The sequence below is a fragment of the Paroedura picta genome, chromosome 3 (genome assembly GCF_049243985.1).
Source record: "Paroedura picta isolate Pp20150507F chromosome 3, Ppicta_v3.0, whole genome shotgun sequence".
Lineage (NCBI taxonomy): Eukaryota > Metazoa > Chordata > Lepidosauria > Squamata > Gekkonidae > Paroedura > Paroedura picta.
In genome coordinates this window covers 73,842,657-73,870,477 of record NC_135371.1, presented here as the reverse complement: position 1 = coordinate 73,870,477, position 27,821 = coordinate 73,842,657, and the positions used below count along the sequence as shown (strand labels likewise).

Below are 27,821 nucleotides of genomic sequence, written 5' to 3'. Positions count from 1 at the left end.
CAGTTAGAGTAGTTCAGCAATGGAATTGGCTGCCTAAGGAGGTGGTGAGCTCCCCCTCACTGGCAGTCTTCAAGCAAAGGTTGGATACACACTTTTCTTGGATGCTTTAGGATGCTTTGGGCTGATCCTGCGTTGAGCAGGGGGTTGGACTAGATGGCCTGTATGGCCCCTTCCAACTCTATGATTCTATGATTCTATGATTCTATAACATGGAGGCTATGCAATGTAGGTTCTCAAAACATTGTGGAAAAGTGCTACTGCCAGAAGTGTTCGATAAAAAGCACCTTCTTTCAGTTTAGGCTCCCAATCATTTGATAACTCATCTCATTTGCAGTTCTCCCCTTCTTCCTTCTTCCATTAAAATAAAATCCTCAACCCCTCTAACCTTATCTTGGCTGCTCTTCCAGAGTTAGAGGGTGCTCTGCTATTCTGTTCTCATACTGTCTGCACCTTGACCTCTACACTCAGTGGAAGAACACTTGCTTGCTATACAAAACTTTCCAAGTTCCATATTTGATATTTCCAGTTTAAAAAAACAACAACAGAAAAAAGAAAAAGAAAGGTCTGAACCAACAAGATGGGAAACAACCTGAGACACTGGAGAGTTGCTGCCACCGTAGGAAAGTACCAGGCCAAGCAGAGAAATTAACAGGTCAGTTTTCATGGAAAGGGCACTTATATTGTATATATATTTATATAGTATCTGGAAGGTAAGAGTGGATGAGCGATAGGGTTGTGAGTGTCCTGTATAGTGTAGGGGGTTGGTCTAGATGACCCAGGAGGTCCCTTCAACTCTATGATTCTGTAGTGTTTGTATATATATAGTTTGGTGTAGTGGTTAGGAGTGCAGACTTCTAATATGGCCAGTCAGGATTGATTCTGAACTCCCCCACATGCAGCCAGCTGGGTGACCTTGGGCTCGTCATGGTGCTGATAAAGCTGTTCTGACAGAGCAGTGATATCAGGGCTCTCTCAGCCTCACTGACCTCACAGGGTGTCTGTTGTGGGGAGAGGAGAGGAAAGGTGACTATAAGGCGCTTTGAGACTCCTTCAGGTAGAGAAAAGCAGCATATAAGAAACAACTCTTCTAGCAAGGGGGGGAATAGCAAAGAGAGGGGGAGGTAGAAAGGAAGACAGTGATTAAGATAGAGAGAGCTTGGCATTGAGAAGGGTAGGAGTTATCCAGTCTGTAAGGGCAGGAGATTGAATTTGTATATTGTGCGGGGTGGGGGTGGGGGGTTGTGGTGACATGGGCATGGGTATGAATCATAGAATCATAGAGTTGGAAGGGGAGCTCACCACCTCCTTAGGCAGCCTATTCCACTGCTGAACTACTCTGACTGTGAAACTTTTTTTCCTGATATCTAGCCTATATCGTTGTACTTGTAGTTTAAACCCATTACTGCATGTCCTCTCCTCTGTAGCCAACGGAAACAGCATCCTGCCCTCCTCCAAGTGACAACCTTTCAAATACTTAAAGAGGGCTATCATGTCCCCTTCTCAAAGCAAGCAAGAGGCTACTCCCTCGTCTCCTGCTGACAGGCAAGATTCTGCTCAAGCAGAAGGAGGTGAAAGAGTGATTCCTAGGGTGTCAGAGCGTACCACAAAAGGAAAACCACCTCAGAGGTACGGTTATATTAATAACGTCTATGCTGAACCGGAGAATTATGAAGCAGTCATGTCTCTGGACAAGTCTGAGAGAGAGGCCTGGGTTCAGGCAATGGAGACTGAGTACAAATCTTTAATTGAAAATGAAGTGTTTACTTCTATGTGTTTGCCAGCAGGGGAAAAGGTGATATCTTGTAGATGGATTTACAAGCTCAAACGGTTAGCAGACGGCACAATCTTAAGAAAAGCCCGTCTGGTCGCTCGTGGTTTTAGTCAATGTAAACACTTAGACTATGACCAGACATTTGCCAGCACGTTACGTGCAGAAACGCTAAGAGTGGCATTGCTAAAGGCAAGCCAAAATCGAATGAGAATACATCATGCAGATTTTGTTACTGCTTACTTGAATGCAAGGGTAACAGAAAACTTATTTATGACCCAGATCCCTGGTTTTGAAGGGGAAGACAAACACAAGGTCTTAAAAATAAACAAGGCATTGTATGGACTTCATCAATCAGCATTTTTATGGAGAAAATGTCTTGATGAGGCACTACTCAGTGTAGGTTTCAAACAATGTATAGGTGACGTATGCATGTATAAAATACAATTGTTTGGGTCTAATTGCTATTTGCTGTGTTTCGTGGATGATTTAGCATTTCTGTACAACACAGAGCAACAAGTTGATTGGTTTGTGAAAACAACAGAACAACTGTTTAAGGTCAAGCATCTGGGCGATGTGGAGCATTACCTAGGTGTTGACATATCCCAGGATGGCCAGGGTGGCTATGAAATGTTCCAAGGGAAGAAAATACTAAAGTTACTGGAGAGGTTTAACATGTTGGAAGCGAAAGCTGTAAATTCTCCAATAACCACTAGCTATCTAAAAGACCCAGAGGGTGCGATGTTGGAAGATGTGACAACCTTCCAATCGCTTGTGGGATCTTTGCTATATATAGCTACTTGGTGTAGGCCAGATATATACTATGCCACTCATTTGTTGTGTCAGCGATGTTCCTGTCCAACAATGAGAGACTGGGTGGCAGCAAAGCGCATACTTAGATATCTTAAAGGTACGGTACACCTTAAGCTATCTCTAAGTGTGGATAATAATCCAAAGGTGTGGGCATTTAGTGATGCAAGTTGGGGTGACCTCAATGGAAAATCCACATCAGGGATTGCAATTTATGTGTCTGGTGCTCTAATAATTTGGAAAGCATTGAAACAATCACATGTGGCCACAAGTACATGTGAGGCTGAATTCTCTGCTTTAAGTGAATTGTGCTTACAGGTTGAATGGTTAAATCAAGTCTTAACAGATTTTGACATTAATGCACCATTGCCAATAAAGGTGTATTGTGACAGTACGGCAGCCACCCAGCTGGCTGTTGACAAAGGGATAAAATCCCGCAGTAAACATATAACCATTCGTTACCAGAATGTAAGAGAAGCTGTAAAGAAGAACTTAGTAACATTGGAACATTGCAAATCAGAAAACAATGTAGCAGATATCTTTACGAAGGCGCTAAGTGTGGATAGATTTATCCAACTGTGCAAAGCCTTGCGCATGGTGGCTGAAGGGGAAAGTGACACATCCAGGAATGATCAATACATGCCTGAGGAGGTGTGTCAGTATATGGCAGTCAAGTATTGATCATACAGCCACTGCTATAAATGTATGTCAATGCAATGGATTCCAGGGGCATGTCCAGGCATGTAAGGGGCACGTCCAGGCATGTCTCTAGTTGTCAGCCTGAGTCTCCATAGGAATGCATTGGGGTGATGTAATAAGGTGTTGCACCTGTGGCTAATTACCTGAGTGAGTCAGCACTGTTGTGATTGGCTGTTAATCTGTATATATGAAGTGTGCATTGTGTTATTCTGTCTGCCTTTTTCATTGAGAGCTAAGCAGGACATTCTGAAACTCTGATGAATGTATTGCTGGATGCTGGATGTAAATAAATCACTGTAAATGATTTGCAACAACTTGGCTGTGTTGGTGAGTGATCTCTTCTCTGCTGGTGGTTGGACCTCTGTCCAAGTAAACGGCGCAAACTCGCAAACTTCGTGCCCTGGGTGGTTGGTTGCTGGGTGGTTGGTTGCTGTAGGTGTTTTTGGGTGGGGGCTAGTTTGAGTTCGGGGAGGGGATTGTAGTTGTTCATAGTATGGTTTTGCTGTTCTTGGTTTGCAAGGCCAGTTTTTCATGATTGCCACTTTTGGGGTAGTGCCCTGGGTGGCTGCTGGTTATTTGTTTGTTGCAGCTGTTTTTTTGGTTGGGCTAGGTACAGTTTAGGGGTGTTACTGTAGTGCTTGTTTGGTTTTGCTGTTAGGGCCTTGCATTGCCAGTTTTTCTCAGTTGCAACCTTTGGGGTAGTGTCCTGGGTGGCTGGCAGCTGGTTGGTTTTTTAGAGATTGTTTCATGGGGGGACTTTCTGTGTTCTTCTTGGGGTGCCCAATTAGGACTGACCCTTTAAATAGGCAGTAAAATCCATAGTTTTAGGAAAAATTATAAAGTGCTAATAATTTTACAAAATAGATAGTTTCTTTCCTAAGTAGCCAGATAGGACTGCATTTATAATATAAAAGGGAAGTGGGATCTAGGCTAAATAGTACCTTCTTAATAGTTTAAAAAACTTGAAACCAGCAGGGGCTCTGCCTTCTCTCTACTGTAGGCCAGCTTTCCTAGAAGAGACAGGTATTGATTTAGAGGCCACCAGGTTCAGGGGTTCTTCTTAGCAGATCAGGTGGGGGCTTGGTGCACAAATCTGCTCCAGCCTCCTTCCTAGATAGTAACACTCAGGTAGCTTAAAACACCAGCGTTTGCTGGCAGGGGCTCATGGGAATTGTAGTCCATGAACATCTGGAGGACCACAGTTTGACTACCTCTGGTCTATGGGAAATGGCGTCACCCTCTTTGGGAGCCCCTAGGATGGGACCCATTGGTCCAATCTTCTTGAAACTTGCAGGGGAGTCAGGGAAGACCCTCCCTGAGCTCTCCAAGAAGTTCCAGGGGTGCAATCTACACCCCCTCCCCCTCAGCCCCTGGGAAAGGCGGGGGAAGAATTTCCAGTGCAAGTCAATGGCTCCTTTGACTTGCATTGGCTCCGAATCTATTCGGATTGATCCGAATTGGCCCAATTCGGCCTATTCGCATCCAAAACGGTCTGAATCGGGGGGGGGGGGGCCCTTGCACAACCCTACTCCAGACCTTTTGAGAAGCTTAAAATGTGGTAGGTAAATAAATACTGCATGTTCAAAGGTAGATATGCTAGTAAACTCACTGGGGGGGTTGCCCCAGAGTGGAGAAAAAGATGCCACATGTTTTGAAAGTCATCCTGGAAGCCTGCCCCAACAACAGCAGGGAGTTATAACATGGAGGACTTCTCATAACAGGACACCAGAGGGCCTCTGCAACCTGTCATGGTACCTTTAAAAGCAGCTGACAAATGGTTTTGAGGATGGCACCTGCCTGCTACCTTCTGCAGGATGTGAGAGAGGGAGCTGGGAGGAAAAAGGGGAATAAATGGCAAGAACCCCAATGGTCTCCTAATAAGTGTGGCCAGTGGGTGATGTCCACAGGTAACATTGGGAGCAGGACTGCTAACTCCAGGTTGGGAAATTCCTGGGGATTCTGAAGAGGGTGAAGTTTGGATAGAGAAGAAGTTCAGTGTGGATGTCCATGGATTGAAGCTGCCATTTCCTCTAGAGTAGCCTTGGTAGCCTGGAGATCAGTTGTAAGTCTGAGAGAACTCCATCCCACACCTGGAGTTAGCAATCCTAATTCAGAGGTAGACTGAGGGTGGGCTCCCAAAGCCCCTCCCTTACACTGATCACAGGGTTAGGTTTCATTGGCAGTCTTCAAGCACACACACTTTTCTTGGATGCTTTAGGATGCTTTCGGCTGAAAGGGTTGGACTAGATGGCCTGTATGGCCCCTTCCAACTCTATGATTCTGTGGTTCTGTAAATGAAGTCAAGAACAGTGGAGCTCAACATGAGAGCCGGTGTGGTGTAGTTAAGAGCAGCACCCTCTAATCTGGAGAGCAGGGTTTGATTCCCTACTCCTCCTCCATGTGCAGCCAGCTGGGTGGGGCTAGTCACAGTTCACTCAGAGCTCTCTCAACTCCATCTACCTCACAGGGTGTCTGTTGTGGGGAGAGGAAGGGTAAGCCACTTTGTGACTCCTTCAGATAGTAAACAGTAGGGTACAAAAAAGTAAGAGCAGAATGCCAGCTCACCCTGTTGCAGCAGCCATGATGCATCCTCCATCCTTAGCACTGGCAGTACAGCAGCCAGCTGAATCATGACTCATGCCAAAGTTATGTCCCATCTCATGTGCCATGGTGGCTGCAACTCCAATGGCATTATCAGAATGATCCTGTCCAGGCAAAGAATAAAGGGTCAGAGATAGCATAAATTGAATAAAGCTGTTTGTTATAGCATAGTGTCATCTGGAACAGACTTCCCAGTATCCTGCAAGAGGGTTCCCTGTCCCCGACTCCTGTTCCCTGCTGCTGCAGAAGAAGAAGTGGGCTTGTACTTGAAAGCTTATACCTCAAATAAAATTTTGTTGGTCTTAAAGGTACCACTGAATTCCAACTTTGTGATGTAGCATATCATGAACAGCTCTTTAAATTGACTGATTGGTTTACATTATTTATAGTCTAACTTTCTCATTGAGATTCCTGATTGGTTACCATCAGTTCAGATCTCATCAACATATATTTATAGTGAGGATTTTTGACATTGTTTTGCACTTGCACATGTTGAACCCCATCAACAGATCCCTCTAGAGCAGTGCTTCTCAACCTTCCTAACCTTTTAATACAGTTCCTCATGCTGTGGTCACCCCCAACCATAAAATTATGCAAGGGTTCTTTCCCAGAAATTAAACCAAAACTGACCAATGGCCTGAAGATCCATTGTTCGTGACAGTATATAAATTGGGTTTTATTCCGGGGTTTCTCAGTTCAGTTCTGCCACTTGTCCCACCATGCAGATTAGGGTTGTGCAGGGGGCCCCAATTCGGATCGATCCGAATCAATTCGGAATCTTCCGAATCGATTCGGAGCCAATGCAAGTCAATGGAGCCATTGACTTGCATTGTAAATCCTTCCCCCGCCTTTCCCAAAGAGGGAATTGTGGGACCCTGTTTGAGAGCAGGAGCCCCTTGTGCAATCTTTCTGAAACTTGCTAGGGACTCAGGGAAGATGCTCCCTGAGCTCCCCTGCAAGTTTCAAGAAGGGGTCCCATTATAGGGGCTCCCAAAGACGGTGACACCATTTCCCATAGACTTTAATGGTGGGGAAAAATAATTTCAGCAGGAATTTAACCAGGAAATTGGCAAATAACCTGCTGAAATTATTTTTTCCCACCTTTAAAGTCCATGGAAAATGATTTCACCCTCTTTGGGAGCCCCTAGGATGGGACCCCTTGGTCCAATCTTCTTGAAACTTGCAGGGGAGTCAGGGAAGACCCTCCCTGAGCTCCCCAAGAAGTTTCAGGGTGCAAGTTACACCCCCTTCCACCCAAGCCCCAGGGAAATGTGGGGGAAGAATTTCCAGTGCAAGACAGTGGTGCAATTATCTTTCATTTGCTCCGAACAGCAGGCAAGGAAGGGACTCTCTCTCCTGGGTCTGGCATGCAGGTGCCACCCTCCAGGCTGGAGATGATGGGAATAGATGGGAAATGCATCACCTCCCCTGGGGGAAAGGGACACTGCATGCCAGAGCTGCAGGGGAAACCTGTGGCTGGCAGCCTAAGCAGTGCTTGGTGTCAGCCTCCAGGTGAGAACTGGAGAACTACTGAGGTCCACTCAGAGCTCACCTCGGTTCCCCTGGAGAGCAGAGGGGGGCCCTTCACTGGTCTTTGGGGGAATATCTCTGCACCACTAGGAATATTAGTGGTGCAGGGATGCCAACCTCCAGGGGAGACCTGGGGCTGTTCCACACAACAGGCAATTTTGCTAAGTCTGATCGCTATTGAAAAGCACTGGAAGCAAAAGCGGCAGGTCTTGGTAACGCACACAGCTGATTCTATCGAAAAAAAGGCTTTCCCACTAGCGACTCTTTCATAATGCACAAGTTTCCGGTCTCGCCAAAATCAAAACAAAGGAGGTGATATTTTTCCGCGCTTCCTCCCTCCCCTGTCTGTCAATCAAACAGAGCAGCCAATTAACTGTTGTGTTCGTGTTTCCCTTTAAAAACTGTTTTTTAAAAACACGAAAACACCAGTAGCAGCGCATATTCGTTTATTCGATGTATCAGAAAGACCTTTTTCACTGGCTTAGGAGCTGGCGCTTACTCATTTACACACTCTGAAAGTAACCCCCCCCCCGGGTGCAATTTCTGGCTGAAATTATGGGCAGTGCTTGGAAACTTTATGGACAATTGCTTGTGGAGGGATATCAGTCAAAGAAGCATCGCTTATTCATTGCTTTGACTGGTTTAAGGGGAAAAAATGGCGATCGCAACGCCGGAAGCTTGGGTGCGAGAGATTAGGGAGGGACACGCTTGCTACTGCTGTATTGAGAATGCACATGTCTTTTTCGGATGTGTTGCAGGTTGTTCTTAAGAGTCTAGCATTTTTTTACGGGGAATCCACTTTTGTGAATCCACTTTTGTGGATTCCCCGAAAATCGCTACAACAAAGCAATTTTTGCGGGAGTGTTGCAGGAGTGTTGCAGATTGTGTACGACATTGTGAATAACAAAGAATAAATAGCGTTACACAATGGTAACACTTCAGCAACATTAACGCTGTGCGGAATAGCCCCTGGATATCCCCCCAAAAAACCCTGTAAAGTTTGAAAACCTCTCAGCGCCAACACACTAACCCTGGGAAAGCATCAGAAAGCCAATGGAGGAGCTCAGGATAATCTGGGTGCTCCATTCATGGTGTAGACTCATCACTGGCTCTCCCATCCAGCCTCCCCCCCCCTACAAATACAGAACAAGAGGAAGACTTCCTTTTCACAACCCAAAGGTGTCTCAAAGAAGTTTCCAATCTCCTTTCCCTTCCTCCACTCAGGCCACTGCCTTCAACCACCACAACTTCACTTGCTCTACTCAGGCCACATCCTGAGAGAGCCCTGACAGAGCTGCTCTGGGAGAACAGCCCTGACACCAAAAAGACAAATCAGCGTGCGCACGACAACAAACTCCTCCTGGGCACCCACTCAGAAATGATGAGTTGCTTCTTGGGTTTAAGATGAGCTCTAAGGCTCACTTGGGACTGGGAGAAGTTTACAAAATGGGTGACATCACTGAGGGACCCAGATTTGATCTCTGGCCTTCTGGTGTTTTGTGTGTGTGAGTGAATGCAAAATTTTTGTGTGTGGGGTGGGTGGGCATTTTTGATTGGGCAGGGCACTGTTTCTGTCTCTGAATTTTAACCTTGGGCGAGCATTTTTCCACCCCGGCACCCAGAACAGACTGAGAGGGGATACAGTCACAGCAATTCTGTGCTCACCTCAGTCCTCCTCCAAGAATAGTTCTGGATGGCCAAGAGCCGGCAAGTTGACCTTGAGGAAGACCAATTGCTGGACTCTTTTGGGCGCCAGGCAGGAGCGATACTCAGAGACGGTGCTGTTAGCATGAGAAAATGCCCGCACGCATTGGACACTCGTTGGTGGGCATGAAAGGTAGACACAGGCCAGGCGGGAGAGGGCCGGCCAGACCGCCTCCATCATGGCCCAGTATCTTTAGGGACAGCAACTCTGGGATTCCTGGGACTCACTGAGGTAAGCCCTCACCATCCCAGAGGCACTGTCTTCCCTGAGGCACTGGCTGCCCTCATGGGAAGGAGTGGGCTGGATGTACCCAAGCAAGAAGTTGCCCTGCTCAGCCTTCTCACAGGGGTGGCCTGCGGTGGCCGATGTCCTTCCCCCCACCTAAGAAGAGGCCTTCTAGAGGTCGGAGTGGTGGTAGGTCGACCCAAGACAGGCTTCTTCTCAGGTGGGGGGAAGGACACTTCCTTCTCCCTCTCACTCCCCTCCACCCCTCTAGTTTTCTGTTGGGCCTTCCCCCCAGGACCCCTAGCTTGACCTTCCTTCTTACCACTCATGTCTGTTCCCATGGACAAACTGTGTCTAATCTAAGAGACAGGAAAATTTGAGACCCTGCCACTAACTGCCCTAACACCTGATTCTAAGGAAACCTTGCTGGAAACTTATAAAACCTCCCACCAGCTACCTGTTTGGTTTTCTTAGATAGACCCTAAGCTGACCTGACTTCTATGGAGTTTTCCTGTTCTCTCTTGGTTTTTTTTTTTTTACTTAAAGAACCTGTCTGTGTTAAGCCAAGGTAATTTTAAATGGCCCTACCTAACATAGTCACTTCCCTGCTTACTCCCAGCTCCAGATCATTCCTGAACAAGATGGTAAGTACATAAATAAGTAAACAAACAAACCAAAGCACCATACCTAGTACCGAACCCTGTGGTACCCAATTGCTTACCACCTCGCACTGTGAAAAGTACTGATTAATCAGTTTTTAATTCACAAGCTAACTTGTCCTCTTATCCCATGACTGCTGAACTTCCTTAGGAGCCTTTGATAAGGAGCTTTATCAAAAGTTTTCTGGAAGTCTAGGTAAACAGCATATACTAGGCCACCCTTGTCCACATGTTTGCTCTTCCCCTTAAGGAATTCTAAAAGGTTAGTGAGACAAGATCTTCCCTTACAGAATCCATGCTGATTCTTCCTGAAAATCTTTTGTTCAGCAATGTTTCTTCAATACCCGGATCAGATAAACAGGCCAGCTAGTCCTATATCCTGTTTGTAATACTCTGTCACAGCCAAGTCTAGGAAGTTCGCAACAGAACCTAAAGGAAAACAGTCCTCTCCTTCCTGTTCATCCTTAGCATCTGTTATTCAATTGTACTATCTCCTGATGGACAACCGACCAGACTCCCCCCCCTCCCCCGCAGACACATTTACTGGTTGTTTGGAAGCAGTGGCTGGGTGGCTCAGGCAGAGCCATCTGAACTCAACCTTTCCAAGATGGAGGTCCTGTGGCTGAGTAGATGAGGGCAGGATCAGGAAGTATGTCTCCCATGCCTGGATGGTGTGCAATTAACACCTGCACTGACTTCTAGGAATTTGGGTGTGACGTTTGATGCCTCCCTTTCAATGGAGGCTCAGGTCACTAAGGTAGCCCAGATGCTGTTTTTTCATCTGTGCCAAGCGCGGCTACAAGTGCCCTACCTGTCCTCAGAATACTTGGCCACAGTGATCCATGCAACAGTCACTTAAAGGTTAGACTTCTGTAACTTGCTCTACGCAGGCCTACCCTTGGCTTTGACCTGGAAATTACAGCTGCTAGGGTCCTGACTAGAACATCTTAGAGTCCTGACTAGGACTAGGAGGGCCCATATTCAGCCGGTTCTTCGTCAACTTCATTGGTTACCAGTCTGTTTCTGGATCAAATTCAAGGTATTGGTATTAACCTTTAGGGCTATACGTGGCTTGGGCCCTACTTATCTGCAGGACCACCTATCTCCTTATGCTACACTCTGCAGGTAGGAATCTGCTGGCTCTCCTGGGCCCCCAGGATGTTCGCCTGGCCTCAATCAGGGACAGGGCCTTTTTGGCCCTGGCCCCAGCCTGGTGGAATGAGCTCCCAGAAGAGCTGAGGGCTCTGTTGGAATTGTCAGCTTTCCACAGGGCCTGTAAGATGGAGCTCTTTGACCAGGTGTATGGTTGAGGCCTTCCCCCGGGGCGAACTGTGGGCTGTGCACCCCCTCCCTGGGGCCAGACGCATGAGGATTGCGGCTGCAGTCCTGCTGGCTGCGCCGTTGGTAAGGAATGACGGCTGTTAAGGGTCCCCGAGGGGGGGGAGGGGTTTGCATCTCCCGACTGGTTCAAACTCTAGCCTGTCAGTTGAGGGGCCAATCGGAAGTTGCTTCATGCCTTCCGATTGGCCCATCACCCAACTGGCTAGAGTTCTTGTCTGTCCTGGTGAGGACATCTGGACTGGCCCCGCCCACTTTCCACCCACTTACCCTTAACCAAATATGATATCGCTCAGTGAGCAGTTCCAGATTTTGAACCGCCGTGAGTCCAAATGGAATGTGGTGGTATATGAATACAGAAATAAATAAATTAAATAAATAAATAAATGCAGAATGTCCATTTTGCTATTATGGCTAATAATTGTTGGTATATTTTCAAAATCTGTAGATCATTTAAAATTTCCTAAGCCAGTGGCCATCACCATATTATGTGACAGTTAATTCCAATAGTTATGTGTGCATTGTATGTAGAACTACTTTCATTGATCTGCTTGGAATATACTGCCAAATCAATACCATATGGTGAATTTGAATTCTGTGTCTAGAGCAAAATGTACAAGGCTTCTGCATTGCCATGGCAATATACCACTTTGATTTCAAAGTTATGTGTGCATTGTATGTAGAACTACTTTCATTGATCTGCTTGGAATATACTGCCAAATCAATACCATATGGTGAATTTGAATTCTGTGTCTAGAGCAAAATGTACAAGGCTTCTGCATTGCCATGGCAATATACCACTTTGATTTCAAAGACCGAGGCATACAACTTATCAGTAGCTGTTCTTTCTATGGTTTTATTAAGGATTACTTACCATGTTCACTCCTCCAGACTGGTAGACAGAACACATGGCCATTAGGGGTGCCAAACCAATAGTACTACCATGGAAAGCCGTCCCACTGAAACACATTTGGGGATGAAAAGAAATTAAGTTCACATTGAGATGTATTATATAGGATTAACACTAAAGGATTCATATGGCATCTATCTGTACATACAATTGTTGTAAAAGCAAATATGTAAATAATGCCTGTGGTTGCTGCTACCGTTGATTTTGCTTCAGCTTACATGTCAATGCGAAACTTTTATAGAAAAAGGTGACTCCTGGCGACTCACTGGCAGTCTTGGTGGAGGACTGGCAGTCCCACCTGTTAGCTGCCATTGACAAGATTGCTTGTCAATCTCTCCTTGTCTACCAGGAAGTTCCCAGGGGTACTGAAAGAGGCAGTGGTTTGTCCCTTAGTGAAAAAAAAAAACAATGCTGGATCCACGGGACACAGGCAGCTACCACCTGGCTTGGCATCTTGCTTTCCTGGGTAAGGTAGTTGAAAGGGCCACCACAGACCAGCTCCTGGCATTCTTGGAGGAGCCTTTAGCACTTGACCCATACCAGCTGGGCTTCTGTCCTAGCCACGGGCTTGAGACAGTGCTGGTTGCCTTGATGGACAATCTGCAGTGCCAGCTGAATAGGGGCGGTTCAGCTGTCCTCATGATGTTCAAACTGTCAGCCGCATTTGATGTAGTCGACCATGAGTTGTTAGCCCACCAGCTCGCTGGGACCAGAATACTAGGGACAGCTCTGGATATAGAGGGGGCAGTAGAGGATGAGTTATCACACTTCTTCTGTCACCCCTGTGGAGTCTCACAGGGGTGGTTCTCTCACCCATTTTGTTTAACATCTATATGTGTCCTCTGGCCCAGCTGGACCGGAGTTATGGGCTGGGATATCACCAATATGAGAATGATACCCGGCTCTACCTCCTGATGGACAGCTGCCCATAGTCCCCCCCCTCTCCGGACACATTCACCAGATATTTGGAAGCAGTGGCTGGATGTTGCCTGAAACTTAACCCCACCAAGATGGCGGTCCTGTGGCTGGGTGGAAAGGGGACAGATCTGGAAGCACGACTGCCCACCTTAGCCATAGTGCACCTTAAAATCTCACTCTTGGTGAGGGGTGGCCGGAGTAGCCTACATTAGCGATCCCCAACCTGTGGGCCGCTGACCACACGTGGTCCGTCGACTAACTGGAGGTGGGCCGCAAAGGACGCCTTCTCCCCTCCCCCCCCTTTACTTCATCCACGATCCAGCAGGCGCACATGGGACTATCTCGTTGCAGAGAAACAAGCTCAGGGTTCCCATTGATTTGTCATTGTCATGAGTTAAAATTTCCATGAAAATAAAATGTTCCTTATGTTCATTGTTGTGGCGTGTCTGTATCTTATTTTGAAGGGATGTTTAAACATTACCATAGCGACCAGAGTCAGAGAGCGTTAGGGCAGTGGTTGAGAGTAGAGGAGTAAACTACCCCCCCCCCCCACTGGGCTTCAGTAAAATTGTCGTTGAGTGGTCCCCGGTGATAAAAAGGTTAGGGACCACTGGCCTACATGGCATTTTACCATCTGCGCAACACGTAGCTACTAGCGCCATATCTGTCTTTGGACCATATGCCCACAGTGATGCCTGCAACGGTCACCTCCAGATTGGATTTCTGTAACTTGCTCTATGCAGGCCTACCCTTGTCTCTGATCCAGAAATTGCAGCTGGTACAGAATGCAGCTTCTAGGATTCTCACAGGAACATCTTAGAGGGCTCAAATCCAGCTGGGGCTGGGGTAGCAGCAATGGCTGCTGGTTGTAGGCCAGATTAGGTTCAAGTTTTTGGTATTAACCTTTAAGGCCACTGTGGTCAGGGCGCCACAAATCTGCAGGACCACCTTAGGCCCCACAGGACACTTCACTTTGCAGGTACAAATTTACTGGAGTTCCCTGGCCCAAAGGAGGTTTGCCTGGCCTTGACCCAGGCCAGGGCCTTCTTTGTCCTGGCCCCAATCTGGTGGAGTAATCTCCAAGGAGAGCTGAGTGCCCTAGCAGAGCTTTCACAATTCCTCAGGGCATGTAACACGGAGTTCTTCTGCCAAGTCTTTTGGTGAGGCCAGGGCAGGACTGTTACAATCTGGCCTCTGAGCCAATGTGGTCATCTGCTATTCCTTATTAGCCACCTGAGGTTATTATATGCCCTATTTTGAATGGGATTAGGGGAGGGTATTTTATTCTGCAGCCTCCATGTAGTTGTAAGGGTCTTATGGTTTTTATAGGGTTTTATTGTTGGGTGTGCTACCCACTAAGAGTCAGCAATGGGAGTGGCAGGCTATAAGTCAAATTATAAATCTGTAAACTGCTCAGGGAGTGGTATAAATAAAACAGTAAGGATAGGGGGGGTGGGCCGAGTCCAGGATAGAAACAGGAGACAACGATTGGCCCCTTAGACCCGGACAGAAAAGAATTCCAGCCTTTCGGGTGAGGGGCCAATCGGAAGGTGCGAAGGTTCGCACCTCCCAACCACCCAACCAGCCCAGCCAGGGGCAATCTGAAGACATTGCTGCCAGTCTGCTCTTGACCACCGCAGGGAGAGGAGGTCAGTAGGGCTGCCAAGGGGGATGAGAACACAGGCTTGGACAGGATGCACCTTTTCACCCACCCGGCCCCAAAAGCACACCTAGCGCCCATTGTATTTACAAGTACAACAGGCTTGGTCCCTAATAAATAAGTAAATAAAACTTAAGTTTTGTATCTAGTCTATTAACTGGACAGTTTCCAATTTGATACTTTCGCTCTGTATTAAAATATAAAATGGGGATTGATCCAAGATATACCAAAATATGTGCAGATGTTTGTAGAAAATACACATATATGAATAAATTAAGTGAGAGATCATATCAAAATCACAAGATGTCATAGTTCACATCAAAATCACAAGATGTCATAGTCCCATTGTATACGGCACTGGTCAGACCACACCTGGAGTACTGTGTGCAGTTCTGGAGGCCTCACTTCAAGAAGGACGTAGATTAAATTGAAAAGGTACAGAGGAGAGCGACGAGGATAATCTAGGGCCAAGGGACCAAGCCCTATGAAGATAGGTTGAGGGACTTGGGAATGTTCAGCCTGGAGAAAAGGAGGTTGAGAGGGGACATGATAGCCCTCTTTAAGTATTTGAAAGGTTGTCACTTGGAGGAGGGCAGGATGCTGTTTCCGTTGGCTGCAGAGGAAAGGACGTGCAGTAATGGGTTTAAACAATATTGGCTAGATATCAGGAAAATTTTTTTCACAGCCAGAGTAGTTCAGCAGTGGAATAGGCTGCCTAAGGAGGTGGTGAGCTCCCCCTCACTGGCAGTCTTCAAGCAAAGGTTGGATGCACACTTTTCTTGGATGCTTTAGGATGCTTTGAGCTGATCCTGCGTTGAGCAGGGGGTTGGACTAGATGGCCTGTATGGCTCCTTCCAACTCTATGATTCTATGATACAATCATAGAATCATAGAATTATAGAGTTGGAAGGGACCTCATGAGTCACCTAGTCCAACCCCCTGCACTATGCAGGATAATCACATCCCAGTCACTCATCTACTGTAACCTGCCACTCATTTGCCTTCACAGAATCAGCCTCTCCATCAGATGGCTATCTAGCCTCTATTTAAAAATTTCCAACAATGGAGAACCCACTACCTCCCGAGGAAGCCTGTTCCACTGAGAAACCGCTCTAACTGTCAGGATCTTTTTTCCTCGCTCCCATTTCTCAGCCTGAACAGCTTGCTGTTCTGACTTTGAAAAGGGACGGGAGTTGGTTGCTACCGCTTGCCTGCCCAGGGAGCCTCCAAGGCTAGGACTGTGGAGCAGGCACCGCTGCTGTGCACCTGGGATCGTCGCCGGGCAAGTGGGGACTGGGGAGGTGGGCAGTGCCTGGGAGCAAGCCGGACAGCTTTTGTATGTGGTGGCAGGCAGGGGTGGGGAGATCCCCCTTCTTTATTTGAGGCTTCGTTCTGGGCCCCGTGTTTGTATCTGTCTCCTGCTTCTTTGGCCACACAGGCTGTTATGCCGATGAGGCGGAGGGGCCAGTACATTGACAAGGCAATGCCTATGGGTTGTTCTATCACCTGTGCTGCTTTTGAGATGTTTCGTTCCTTTTTGGAGTGGGCGGTCTGAGTGTGGGGTGGGTTCTCCAAGATCACACATGTTTTGGATAATTTCTTAATTGCGGACCTGGGGGCATCCCAGGAATGCAGGGAAAGGCTGTGCACATTGCAGAAGGTGATGGTGGAATTGGGGGACCTGCTGGCTGATGACAGGATGGAGGGCCCAACAATGCGGCTCACATTCTTGGGGATCAAGTTGGATTCTGTGGCAGGCACTTCCAAGTTACCTGCAGAAAAAATTACATTTCCTGCAAGGGCTCACTGACGGGCTCAAAGATGTGCAGGTTTTGTTGGAGCACTTACATTTCACCTGTCAGGTGGTATCCCCCGGCAGGGCATTTTGTACCCACCTGGTGCACAGGGGTGTTGACAAGTCTCATCACTGGATGCAGGAATATGAAGGGATGAAGCCTGACCTTAGGATCTGGGAGGAGTTTTTGTGGGACTTCAACGGGGTTGCAATTTGGCAGGACATCCTTCAGATTCATTCAGATGTGGTGGGCCACACAGGTTTTGGGGTTTAATTTGCCGGTCGCTGGTATGCAGAGCGTTGGCCGGACAATTGGCCGGCTGCAGTCAGAGGCAACCTGACCTTTTTGGAGATTTTTCCCATTTTAGTGGCTGTTTTCCTTTGGGTAGTCTTTTGATTGTGACAACATGGCAGTGGTCAGGATTCTTAACCACCTTACCTCCAAGTCTGCCAGGGTCATGCGATTGGTCTGGTGGTTGGTGGTCACGTGCTTGGGGGCTAATATTACCTTCAGGGCCAGACACATTGCTGGGGTTGACAACGGAATAACAGACGTCTTCTCCTGGTTTCAGGTTGAGAGATTTTGTCAGCTTGCCCTGGGGCCAAAGTTTTCCCAGTCAGAATTTGGCACCTTGACATTGAATGATCCTGGACTGGGTGCTCAACTCACTGGTGGTATCTACACGCCAGGCTTACGAAAGGGCAATCATGGGCTTCTTAGGATTTGCCTGTAGGGTGGGCAGGTCCTCCACTTGGTCCCTGGATTAAGAGATGCTGCTGTGATATTTGGCATACCTCAAGGAGCCTGTTGGCAGGGATTCCTATTTGCTCACTGGTATCCCTGGGGGGGGGGGTCTTCTTAACAAGACTGGTAGTATGAGCATGGCCTACCTGTCTGGGAGGCCAAGGGCTCATAGCTAAGTGACCTAGGGGTGCCAAAGTGAAGTTGACACCTAGTGGGCCCCAATATGGTCGCTTCTCAGTGAGGGATCCGGATGCCGAGGGCCTGCTCGCTCAACTGTGATATAGTGGACTCAGGACATCCATGGACCCTCGGGTAAGCAACCAGATGGCTGAGGGGGACTGGCTCCTGTCCATGCTGGGCCAACCCTATTGGGGGAGGTATTCAATAAAACAGCTGTGGCCATGTTTACACCAAGAAGTGAGTTGCAAACAGCCACCCTGCTAATCAGTCACATTTCTCCACACCCTTTCTGCTACTTCATTTTCTTCTTTGTCTCCCTCTGGCAGTGCCTGCAGCCCCTCTGTTTTTCTATTCTGCTTCTTTTTCTGTTTAATCCTTGGCTGCCTCTGCCACCCCATTACCCACTTTTTCTGTTCTACTCCCCATATTCAAAGCCCTCCCTTTCCCTTTTTGTTCCTCCCTTCTTATTTTACTTACCCTTGTCCTATCCCCAAAATGGATGCTGAGATGTCATAACATAGCCTCCCAAGATCACAATTACATCCTTTTCTTAAAGAAGCAGATGTTGCTTCTATGATTTTAGGGTTTTTAACAAATGTATTTTTGTTACATTTCATATGTTTCTGCAAACCTAAGGTTTGTAAAACAAAACCCCTCCCTCTGTATATGGGCCCATTGTACAGATTTATTTATCCACATTCTGAGACTGGTGCTTATAATTATACATAATCATTACTCTGTGTGATCATAAGTTCATGTCCTAGAACTAGAACACAAGGTTTGAAGGATTTTGCTAGTCCCATAGAAACAACTTACGTGATTAGTTGGGCATTGTCATGCTTTTTATACATTAGTAGTTTGCGCCTCCAAGCAAGAAATGACCACAAAGTTGAATGTGGGTTTGCAGAGATTTCACACTTATTGTGGTTATTCCAGACTTCAAGCCCCACCAAAGCAATTCGTATGTTCAGGGACTTGTAAAACTAAGAGATTGAAGAAGATAAGAGCTGGCATTAGTGGCCTGTTATCTACTGTTCCACTGAGCAAAGTTAGAGGTCTAAGGATCTTTCTGACAGTAGAAAAGACACTGAAGCTCAAGGATATTTCCTTAAACTTGAGGATCTGCCTCCATCCTGTGCTATAATAATAGTCAGTAATTTGGCTGTGCAGAACTCTTCCACCCAATTTCAGCTTCCTACTTTAAGATCCAATATACATATTTTTCCTTACCTTGAAGAAATGAAGTAGCATCCAAACAAGCCCTTCTGCAGCCACTCCACACTACACCAGAAGCAGCTTTTCAAAAATATAAGAGGCTACTGGTGGAAGAGTTTGGAAAAGATTTATTGTGCAAGGAGAGCTCTTCTCACAGCTATTTGGATCACACCCATAATAAGGTATTCTCTAGCCCTGTTTCATAGAGTCAAAGAATGAAAGAGTTGGACGGAGCCATACAGGCCATCTAATCCAACCCCCTGCACAGTGCAGGATCAGCCAAAAACATCCAGGATAAGAATTTGTCCAGCCATTGCTTGAAGACTGCCAGTGAGGGGGAGATCACCACCTTCTTTTGATTGAATGTTATCTCTCTGATTCTTAGGACTGAACTTTGGGTGCCAGCTCTGGGTGGGGAAATACCTGAAGACTTTGGGGGTATAGCCTAGAGAGGGCAGGATTGGGGGAGAGAAAATACTTCAGAGGGGTACAATGCCATAGAGCAGCCATTTTCTCCAAGTGAACTCTATAGCCTGGAGATAACCAATAACATATCTCCAGACCCCACCTAGAGGATGGAAATATAGTTGAACCAGATGTTTTATTCAAATGTCTACAAATCCATCCCTAGTGGATCCCCCCCCCAGAAAAAAAAGTAGATGGAGGGAGGGAATTATATGAATTGGAGAAATGACAAAGGTTGTGAAGGGCAGTTGATACTTTCTGACGATTATTTGAACTATACTTCTCCAGTCAACCTTTTCCAGGAAGATCTCTTGAAACATGTACCTTGGGTGTCATTTTAGAGCAGAGAAAAACCGGGTAGAACAGAATTGCCTCTGACATCCAAATCCCACTCCTGGAGCTGCCGTCCCTGGGCTAATAGAGTATATTTGCATTGGCAGTTGGCCCATTATCTTTTTCAGGGTAGCATTCTAGAGAAGAATTTATTGTGCAAGGAGAGCTCTTCTCACAGCTATTTGAATCACACCCATAATAAGGTAATCTCTAGAGAGGAATGCTTGGCAGGGAAGAGCAATATATAAACCAAAATAAATAAATAGTTGGATACTATACTATTATTCAGCTGTAGCACTCATTAGCAACTGTATTGTCTTGTTCACACAGGAAAATCTAATTGAAAATTATTGCAATGGCACAACATGCAAGGATATAAGGATCCATCTTTATACAGCTGTGGCTTTATAAACATAAAAGGCTAAGGCCTAAGTGGGTGGAGAGTGGGCGGGGCGGGGCCGGGTGAGGGCCCAATCGGAAGGTGCAAAGTCAGGACAGACCAAAAGTTCCAGTCAGTCGAGAGGCACGAAGCCAAAGTTCTGACAAGGCCAAAGTTCTGACAACGCCCGCCCACCCAGCCCAGCCAGGGGCAATCTGGAGACATCGCTGCCAATCTGCCCCTGACCACCACAGGGAGAGGAGGTCAGTAGGGCTGCCAAGGGGGATGAGAACGGAGGTTTGGACAGGCTGTGCCAGCCCTTTTCGCCCCAAGGTTGTCCTAACTGTCATGTCCAACTGTAACTTCCTTCACTTTGCCTCAGAACCCTGACAGAACAGTTTCTCAGTGGAACAGGCTTCCTCGGGAGGTGCTGGGTCGTCCATCTTTGGAAATTTTTAAACAGAGGCTAGATAGCCATCTAACGGAGAGGCTTATTCTGTGAAGGCAAAGGGGTGGCAGGTTACAGTAGATGAGCAATAGAGATCTGAGTGTCCTGCATTGTGCAGGGGGTTGGACTAGATGACCCATGAGGTGCCTTCCAACTCGATTATTCTATAATTCTACGATTCTAGGAGGCTGATGAGTGATCTCCCTCCCCCCTCCCTTCAGGCCGGCTACGAAGGAGCCTCTGACAGCCCCTGACTGAGGGGAGGGAGGCGTTTCCAAGAGCAACGCAGGGGAGTCTGAGGCATGGGTGTGGGCCTTGCTTTTGAGGGGTGGGAACTTTCTCTTTCTGCCAGACAGTTGGCTGACAGGGAGGCCACAGGAAAGCCTCACTTAAAAGACTGCTCTGCCCGGAGGTTTTACACAGCTAAGCCATGTGTATTTCTTCTTTGCAACTCTCTGCAGATTTGAGGCCACTGCACAGCATTATTCTGCAGACAAAACTGGATGCTGTTGCGGAGGTTCTTTTTTCTCCTGTTTCATTTGCACAACAACCCTGTACAGTAGGCCTCAAGTCTTTCTATTCAACAACAACCTGTGTGGGAGGCCTTAAATGTTTCTTCTCTACCACAACCCTGTCCAAAGTAGCCCTTTTTGCCTGGGGAGCTGATACTGATACTTTGCAGATGAGCTGCAATTCCAGGAGCTCTCCAGGCGTCACCTGGAAGTTGGCTACTCCTGGGTTGGAAATATTCCTGGAGGTTTGGAGGTGGGACTTCAAAACTGTACAATGCCTCAGAGTCCAGCCTTCAAATGAGCCATTTTTGCCTGCAGATGGGAGGGAGTGGTGCAGGTGTGTTCCTCCTGGGCTATGGGGTATGGCCAGCCCTTACCAGCAACTGTTTGTATTCTGGGGTGCGGACAGACAGACCAGCATCAGTCCTCTGAGTCTGAAAAGTGCAGGAAGATCTAAATAAATATTTACAGCCTGAAACTGTAAATAGTGAACAAGTAAATGGCTGGAGAGACATGGGAACGAAAGTGACTTTTTTCAACCTTGGCCAGGCATATAAAAAAACAGTATAAAAAACCTTACTAAGGTCAAGACTGCTGTGCACAGAGAGACTTCCTCTTAGGATTGCCAGCTTCCATGTGAGGCTCTCTACCCCGCCTCCCTCATGGGGAGTCTGCTATGGGCAGAGGAAGGGAAGATGATTGGGAAATGCTTTGAGACACCTGAGGCCTGCTGGGTCACTGCGGCCCATTCCCAGTTTTCCCAGTCCTCTCACAGCCCCACATCCATCACAGGTTGTCTATTGTGGGGAGATGAAGGGAAAAGGTGTTTGTAAACCGCTTTGAGACTCCTTTGAGTAGTGAACAACAGAGTACAAAAATCCAGTTCTTCTTCTAAGGAGCAATCATGAAAGAAGCATGTGGCCACATAACATTTTATCAACAGTGAAAAAATGGAGACAGAAGGAACAGGGTGGACACCTGTGTATTGTGACTACCCCATGTGTATTAGGGCAGGGGGACATCTCAGTGTCTGTGGCCTAATTCACACAAGAAGGGAAATGATGCAGAACTGGGGGGAATTGGTTGCCATGTAATCTCCTTCTAAGAAGAGTCTCCAGTCTGATTTTCCCTTCACATATCTGAAGACATGGCTCTGGAAAGCTCATCTGTAACCACTATGCCACAATTCCCAAAGGTCAGTCCTCTCCCACACTCAACGAACATTCCAAACCACAGGTTCTTGACACCCATATCTCCACACCCAAGCCCTCATTTGCCACTACTCCGCCACAACCTCCCACATAGCACAAACATCGAACCCCATGCCCTTACAGACTGGACAACTCCTCCCCTTCCTCTTCCCACTGCCAAGCTCTAGGGCCCATTGTATTCTTGGATACAATGGGCTTTGCCCCTAGTTTCCCTATAAAACACACATACTGGAATTTACCCTATCTACATAATTAGCAGCCTCCACCAGTTTATTTTTGGTTGCTTGAAGATCATGGTTATTCTTCTGAAACTAAAAAAAAGAAAAGAAAGGGAAGCAATTCAGAATAATTCTGTGAAAGATCCCTGCTATTTCTAAACATCATTCATATAGGGTTCCAGTATAGCTCTTTCATTATGCCCAGCTAAGGAGCTATCCAATGTGAAACAATCTGAGTGTGAAACAGAGATTTTACTATATAACATGACAGTTTATAAATGATTTTGTTCTAACAATGGCATATAATAAATCCCTTGCTTTCCCACACATGTTGAAAATACATTTTGAAATAAATCATAAAACAGAATAAACAATTGAAAATAAATGAACATATATTGTTACAGATAGAAGAAAATCACTCAGCAATAGATAAGCCAATGAATTCAGAGCTCCAACAACCCAAGGGAACTGTGGGCCAGGAAACAATTCAGTTAAGAATTGACAGCTGATGTTTCGCCAGCTGGAAATTGGGACTTTGGGTTTATTGAAAGGATTAGTATAATAAGGAAAGCATGGGGATCAGATTATTCATTTAGTTTCTTTATACTGACCTAGAAGACAGAGTTTTAAGAAGGTGCTATGCATCTTTGCAACCGTTTTGAGCAATAATGTAACATAATGCACAAAAGGTATTTTTCCTGAGCACTAATGATTTAAAAGCTGAAATTCCTTATCTCTGTGTTACCTGTGACTATTTTTCAGCACTTAGATTATTTGAGTTGAATACATTTCATTCTTGTTAAGCTTTAAAAAGAAAAAATATCTTATATCTGCCCAGTTTACCGCATCCCTCCATTATTGGTCACACAGGCTTGGGTGGATTTTATATCCCAAGCACAAGATTCCAAGAATCTTATTCTGGTTGGAATGCCTGATGCAGTGGTGGAATAGGAAAGTGATAAAACCTGGAATGGTGACTGGTAAAGTGACATTTATTGAAAGGACTCACTGTATTATTTCAATCACCAGAAAGGCCAAAGCTGAGAGTGAGCTAAGATTGGCCAGGGAAACCCATTGTAACAAGAAAAGATTTTTCAGTTGTGTGAGGAGCAAACATAAAGTAAAGGAGGCAATGGGCCCACTGTTGGGTGCGGATGGACAAACTCTAACGGAAGATGCAGAGAAAGCAGAAAGACTTAGCGTCTATTTTGCATCTGTTTTTTCCCACAGGTCAAAGAGTTTAGGCACATCTAGAAATGGCAGTAGCCAAGAGATAGTGACTGGGTGGCAGGTTGATATGGACAGAGAGGTTGTCGAGAGGCATTTAGCTGCACTGGATGAGTTACAGTGGCTACTACTGCCCTTTCAATGTCACATCGTCAAAAAAAGTGGAACAAGTACACACTCATGCCCGATTATGTGAAGAAAGACCTGGTTTGGTAGATGTCACTGAAACATCTCAAAAAAGGGACACTATTTTTTCATCCACAACAAATCATCATTACGACGGATGCCAGCCAAAGTGGCTGAAGCCCCCATTGCCGGGGCCAGACAGCTCAAGGACTCTGGTCTCAATTGGAAAGTTCACACAGCATCAACTGGATGGAGCTCCGGGGGGTCTGTCAAGCTCTCCAACACTTCCAACCAACACTAGAGGATGCACACATCCTTGTGCGCATAGAGAACATGACTACGAAGGCTCACATCAACAGACAAGGGGGCACTCGGTCCCACTCTCTATATCTAGAGGCACGCCTACTCCTGAGGTGGGCGGAACGACACCTAGCTAGCCTCAGAGCTGAGCATCTGAAGGGCCTCACCAACTAACCAGCAACCAGACAAATATACAATCACACCTGGAAAGTCTCCACCAAGTGGGCTGCCAGTCAGGGGGTCAACCCTACTAACCCCTCTGTCAAGAGCGTAGTAACCTTCCTGTAAGCTGGCAGGCAACAAGCCCTTTGTGCAAACACTCTTCGATGACAAGTGGCAGCCCTAAATGCAATTCTGGGCATGGTCTGTGCACATTCGCTCTCAGCCAACAGCTATGTTTGCCGTTATCTCAAAGGAGCACAGTAGCTGGACCCCCTGGTCCAGCATCGCTTTCTTTCATAGAGGCTCCCAGTTGTTCTCAGTGCTTTGACCGGACCACCATTTGAGCCACTAAAACAGGCGGAGCTCAAATTCCTCACATGGAAGGTGGTGTTTCTTGTAGCCATCACTTTGGCCAGACGGGTATTAGAGTTAGCCTACTATCTTCTAGAAAGGAACTTTGCTGCTTCAGGAAGGATTCGGTAATACTTCGCACCAACCCTAGTTTTATTCCTAAGGTCTCTTCACATTTCCACCTGGAGCAACCTGTAGTCCTTCCCATGTATCACAGCAAGCCATCCAGCCCCACCAAAAAGAAATGCCACAAACTGGACATGCACAGAGCCTTACGCATCTACTTGAAGAGGACAGCGGAATTCAGACAATCTATCCTCTTCTTCCACCATCGCCTACTGGGTCAAACAGTGTATTATCAAGGCCTACACAATACAAGGCAAGAATCCCCCAGTAAAGATCACAGCACACTCTATCAGAGCAGCAGCCTCATTGGCAGCCTTCTCCAACTGATCTTTGATAGCGGAAATATGCAGAGCGGCAACATGGTGATCATTTCCACATTTGTCCGGCATTACCGCATTGACCAGATGGATTCGCTAGAAGCTAATTTGGACACCGAGTCCTTCAACATGTGGCACAACTCTAAACCTATGGACTGTTCCCACCCAAGGGGCAGCTTTGGCACAGCTAACCAGTCTGGATGACTTCAGCCCCACTGAAGAAGAATGAAACATTGGAGGTTTCTTCTCTTCAGTGAGGCAAAGTCATCCACATCCCACCCTTGGGATGCATCATGCATTCTATAACCTAGTTGATCTCAACATGAGCAAAATATACATCTGAAAACTTCAAGACAGGCGGACATACTTACTGAACGCAGCAGGACTTGGAAAGAACTGGAGAGTCAGGCGCCTGGTCACCAGAAGGGCTACTGCAAAATTTGCATTTCAATTGTCCTACCTAAGCGAGCAGAGGCATAACCTAACCAGTCTGGATGACTTTAGGATTTAGGATGCTTTAGGATGCTTAGGGCTGATCCTGCATTGAGCAGGGGGTTGGACTAGATGGCCTATATGGCCCCTTCCAACTCTATGATTCTATGATTCTATGACTTCGCCCCACTGAAGAGAAGAAACCTTCAGGTGAGTCTAATGTTTCATTCTTTGCTTTTTTCTTACAGCTTCTCAGTGCCCAGGAACAGAAAATTTGTTACCCCTCTAGTTTTACTCAGCAGACACTACAGCCAATGACCCAACATGGGCCACACAACTTTAATGGCCCTAGTTTTTGGTTGCAATTGTTGGTTATCGATGTACATGTTCTACAGACTGTTTTATGTATGGTTCTGTGTTATAATGTAAACCGCCCTGAGCCTCCGGGGAGGGCGGTATAGAAGTATGATAAATAAATAAATAAATAAATAATTGGCTTATTCCATTTGGCCTAGCAACATGATCAGGAATTGCCTGCTATGACATTGAACATCTTATGCCTCGAGGAATCAACAGGCTGTACCATCTGGATCCTGAGTTTTGTGGATATATTGATTATGGTAAAGTAAAGGAGGCAATAGGCACACTGTTGGGTGCAGATGGACAAACTCTAACGGAGTAAGCAGAGAAAACAGAAAAGCTCAGCGCCTATTTTACATCTGTTTTTCCCACAGGTCAAAGGGTTTAGGCACATCTAGAGATGGCAATAGCCAAGTGATAGTGTCTGGGTGGCAGGTTGACATGGACAGAGAGGTTGTCGAGAGCCATTTAGCTGCACTGGATGAGTTCAAATCCCTTGGGCCGGATGAAATGCACCCAAGAGTGCTCAAAGAACTTTCCAGAGAACTTGCTCAACCCTTGTCCATCATCTTCGGGACCTCTTTAAAGAGGAGATGTCCTGGAGGACTTGAAGAGAGCAAACATTATTCCGATCTTCAAAAAAGGGAGGAAGGATGACCCGGGATACTACAGACCAGTGAGTCTGACTTCTGTTGTGGGGAAGATAATGGAGCAGATATTAAAGGGAGCAATCTGCAAACATCTGGAGGACAATTTGGTGATCCAAGGAATCCAGCATGGATTTGTCTCCAACGGGTCCTGTCAGACCAACCTGGTTTCCTTTTTTGACCAACTAACAGGTTTGCTGGATCGTGGAAATTCGGTTCATGTCATTTACTTGGATTTTAGTGAAGTTTTTGTTAAGGTTCCCCATGATGTTCTGATGGATAAATTGAAGGACAGCAATCTGGATTTTCAGATAGTTAGGTGGATGGGGAATTGGTTAGAGAACCGCACTCAAAGAGTTGTCATCAATGGTGTTTCATCATACTGGAGGGAGGTGAGTAGCGGGGCACCTCACGGCTCGGTGCTCTGTCCGGTACTTTTTAACATATTTATTAATGATCTAGATGAAGGAGTGGAGGGACTACTCATCAAGTTTGCACATTACTGGCAAATACTCCGGAACATAGAGACAGAGTTCAACGAGATCTGAACACAATGGAAAAATGGGCAATTGCGAACAAGATACAATTCAATAAAGATAAGTGTAAATTTCTGCATCTGGGTCAGAAAAATGAAAAGCATGCCTATTGGATGGGTGATACGCTTCTAGATAACACTGTGTGTGAACGAGACCTTGGGGTACTTGTGGATTGAACATGAGCAGGCAGTGTGATGCAGCGGTAAAAAAGGCAAATGCCATTTTGGGATATATCAACAGGGGCATCACATCAAAATCACAAGATGTCATAGTCCCATTGTATACGGCACTGGTCAGACCACACCTGGAATACTGTGTGCAGTTCTGGAGGCCTCACTTCAAGAAGGACGTAGATAAAATTAAAAGGGTACAGAGGAGAGCGACAAGGATGATCTGGGGCCAAGGGACCAAGCCCTATGAAGATAGGTTGAGGGACTTGGGAATGTTCAGCCTGGAGAAAAGGAGGTTGAGAGGGGACATGATAGCCCTCTTTAAGTATTTGAAAGGTTGTCACTTGGAGGAGGGCAGGATGCTGTTTCCGTTGGCTGCAGAGGAAAGGACGTGCAGTAATGGGTTTAAACTACAACAATATTGGCTAGATATCAGGAAAATATTTTTCACAGCCAGAGTCGTTCAGCAGTGGAATAGGCTGCCTAAGGAGGTGGTGAGCTCCCCCTCACTGGCAGTCTTCAAGCAAAGGTTGGATGCACACTTTTCTTGGATGCTTTAGGATGCTTTGAGCTGATCCTGCGTTGAGCAGGGGGTTGGACTAGATGTCCTGTGTGGCCCCTTCCAACTCTATGATTCTATGATTCTATAAGTGGGAAAACAGCAGTCATGTAGAGATCCAGTAAGAGGATCAACTTACCCCCTGAGAACTTATAGGAGCTGCATGCTTTTCTTTTTTTTTAAG

General features: G+C 46.5%; 1 protein-coding gene and 1 long non-coding RNA gene across 9 annotated transcripts in view; one reads left to right on the top strand and one right to left on the bottom strand.

Annotated features, from left to right (window-relative positions):
• Positions 1–27,821, bottom strand: part of ADAM19 (ADAM metallopeptidase domain 19) — a 166,327-nt gene that overhangs the window by 32,740 nt on the left and 105,766 nt on the right. For 6 of the 8 annotated variants that reach the window (XM_077326407.1, XM_077326405.1, XM_077326402.1 and 3 more), the window contains 3 exons: positions 22,346–22,417; positions 18,360–18,526; positions 12,210–12,294 (listed from right to left, as the gene is read on the bottom strand). In XM_077326407.1, coding sequence (XP_077182522.1) covers positions 12,210–12,294; positions 18,360–18,526; positions 22,346–22,417 — 324 coding nt within the window. Of the gene's footprint in view, positions 1–5,842; positions 5,983–12,209; positions 12,295–18,359; positions 18,527–22,345; positions 22,418–27,821 lie in introns of all 8 variants that reach the window. The other 2 variants (XM_077326408.1, XM_077326404.1) reach the window with 2 other exon arrangements.
• LOC143832261 (uncharacterized) overlaps positions 1–27,821 on the top strand; it is a 61,592-nt gene that overhangs the window by 1,161 nt on the left and 32,610 nt on the right. Inside the window, exon 2 of the long non-coding RNA XR_013229164.1 lies at positions 527–652. This is a non-coding gene — a long non-coding RNA (uncharacterized LOC143832261). The remainder of the gene's footprint in view (positions 1–526; positions 653–27,821) is intronic.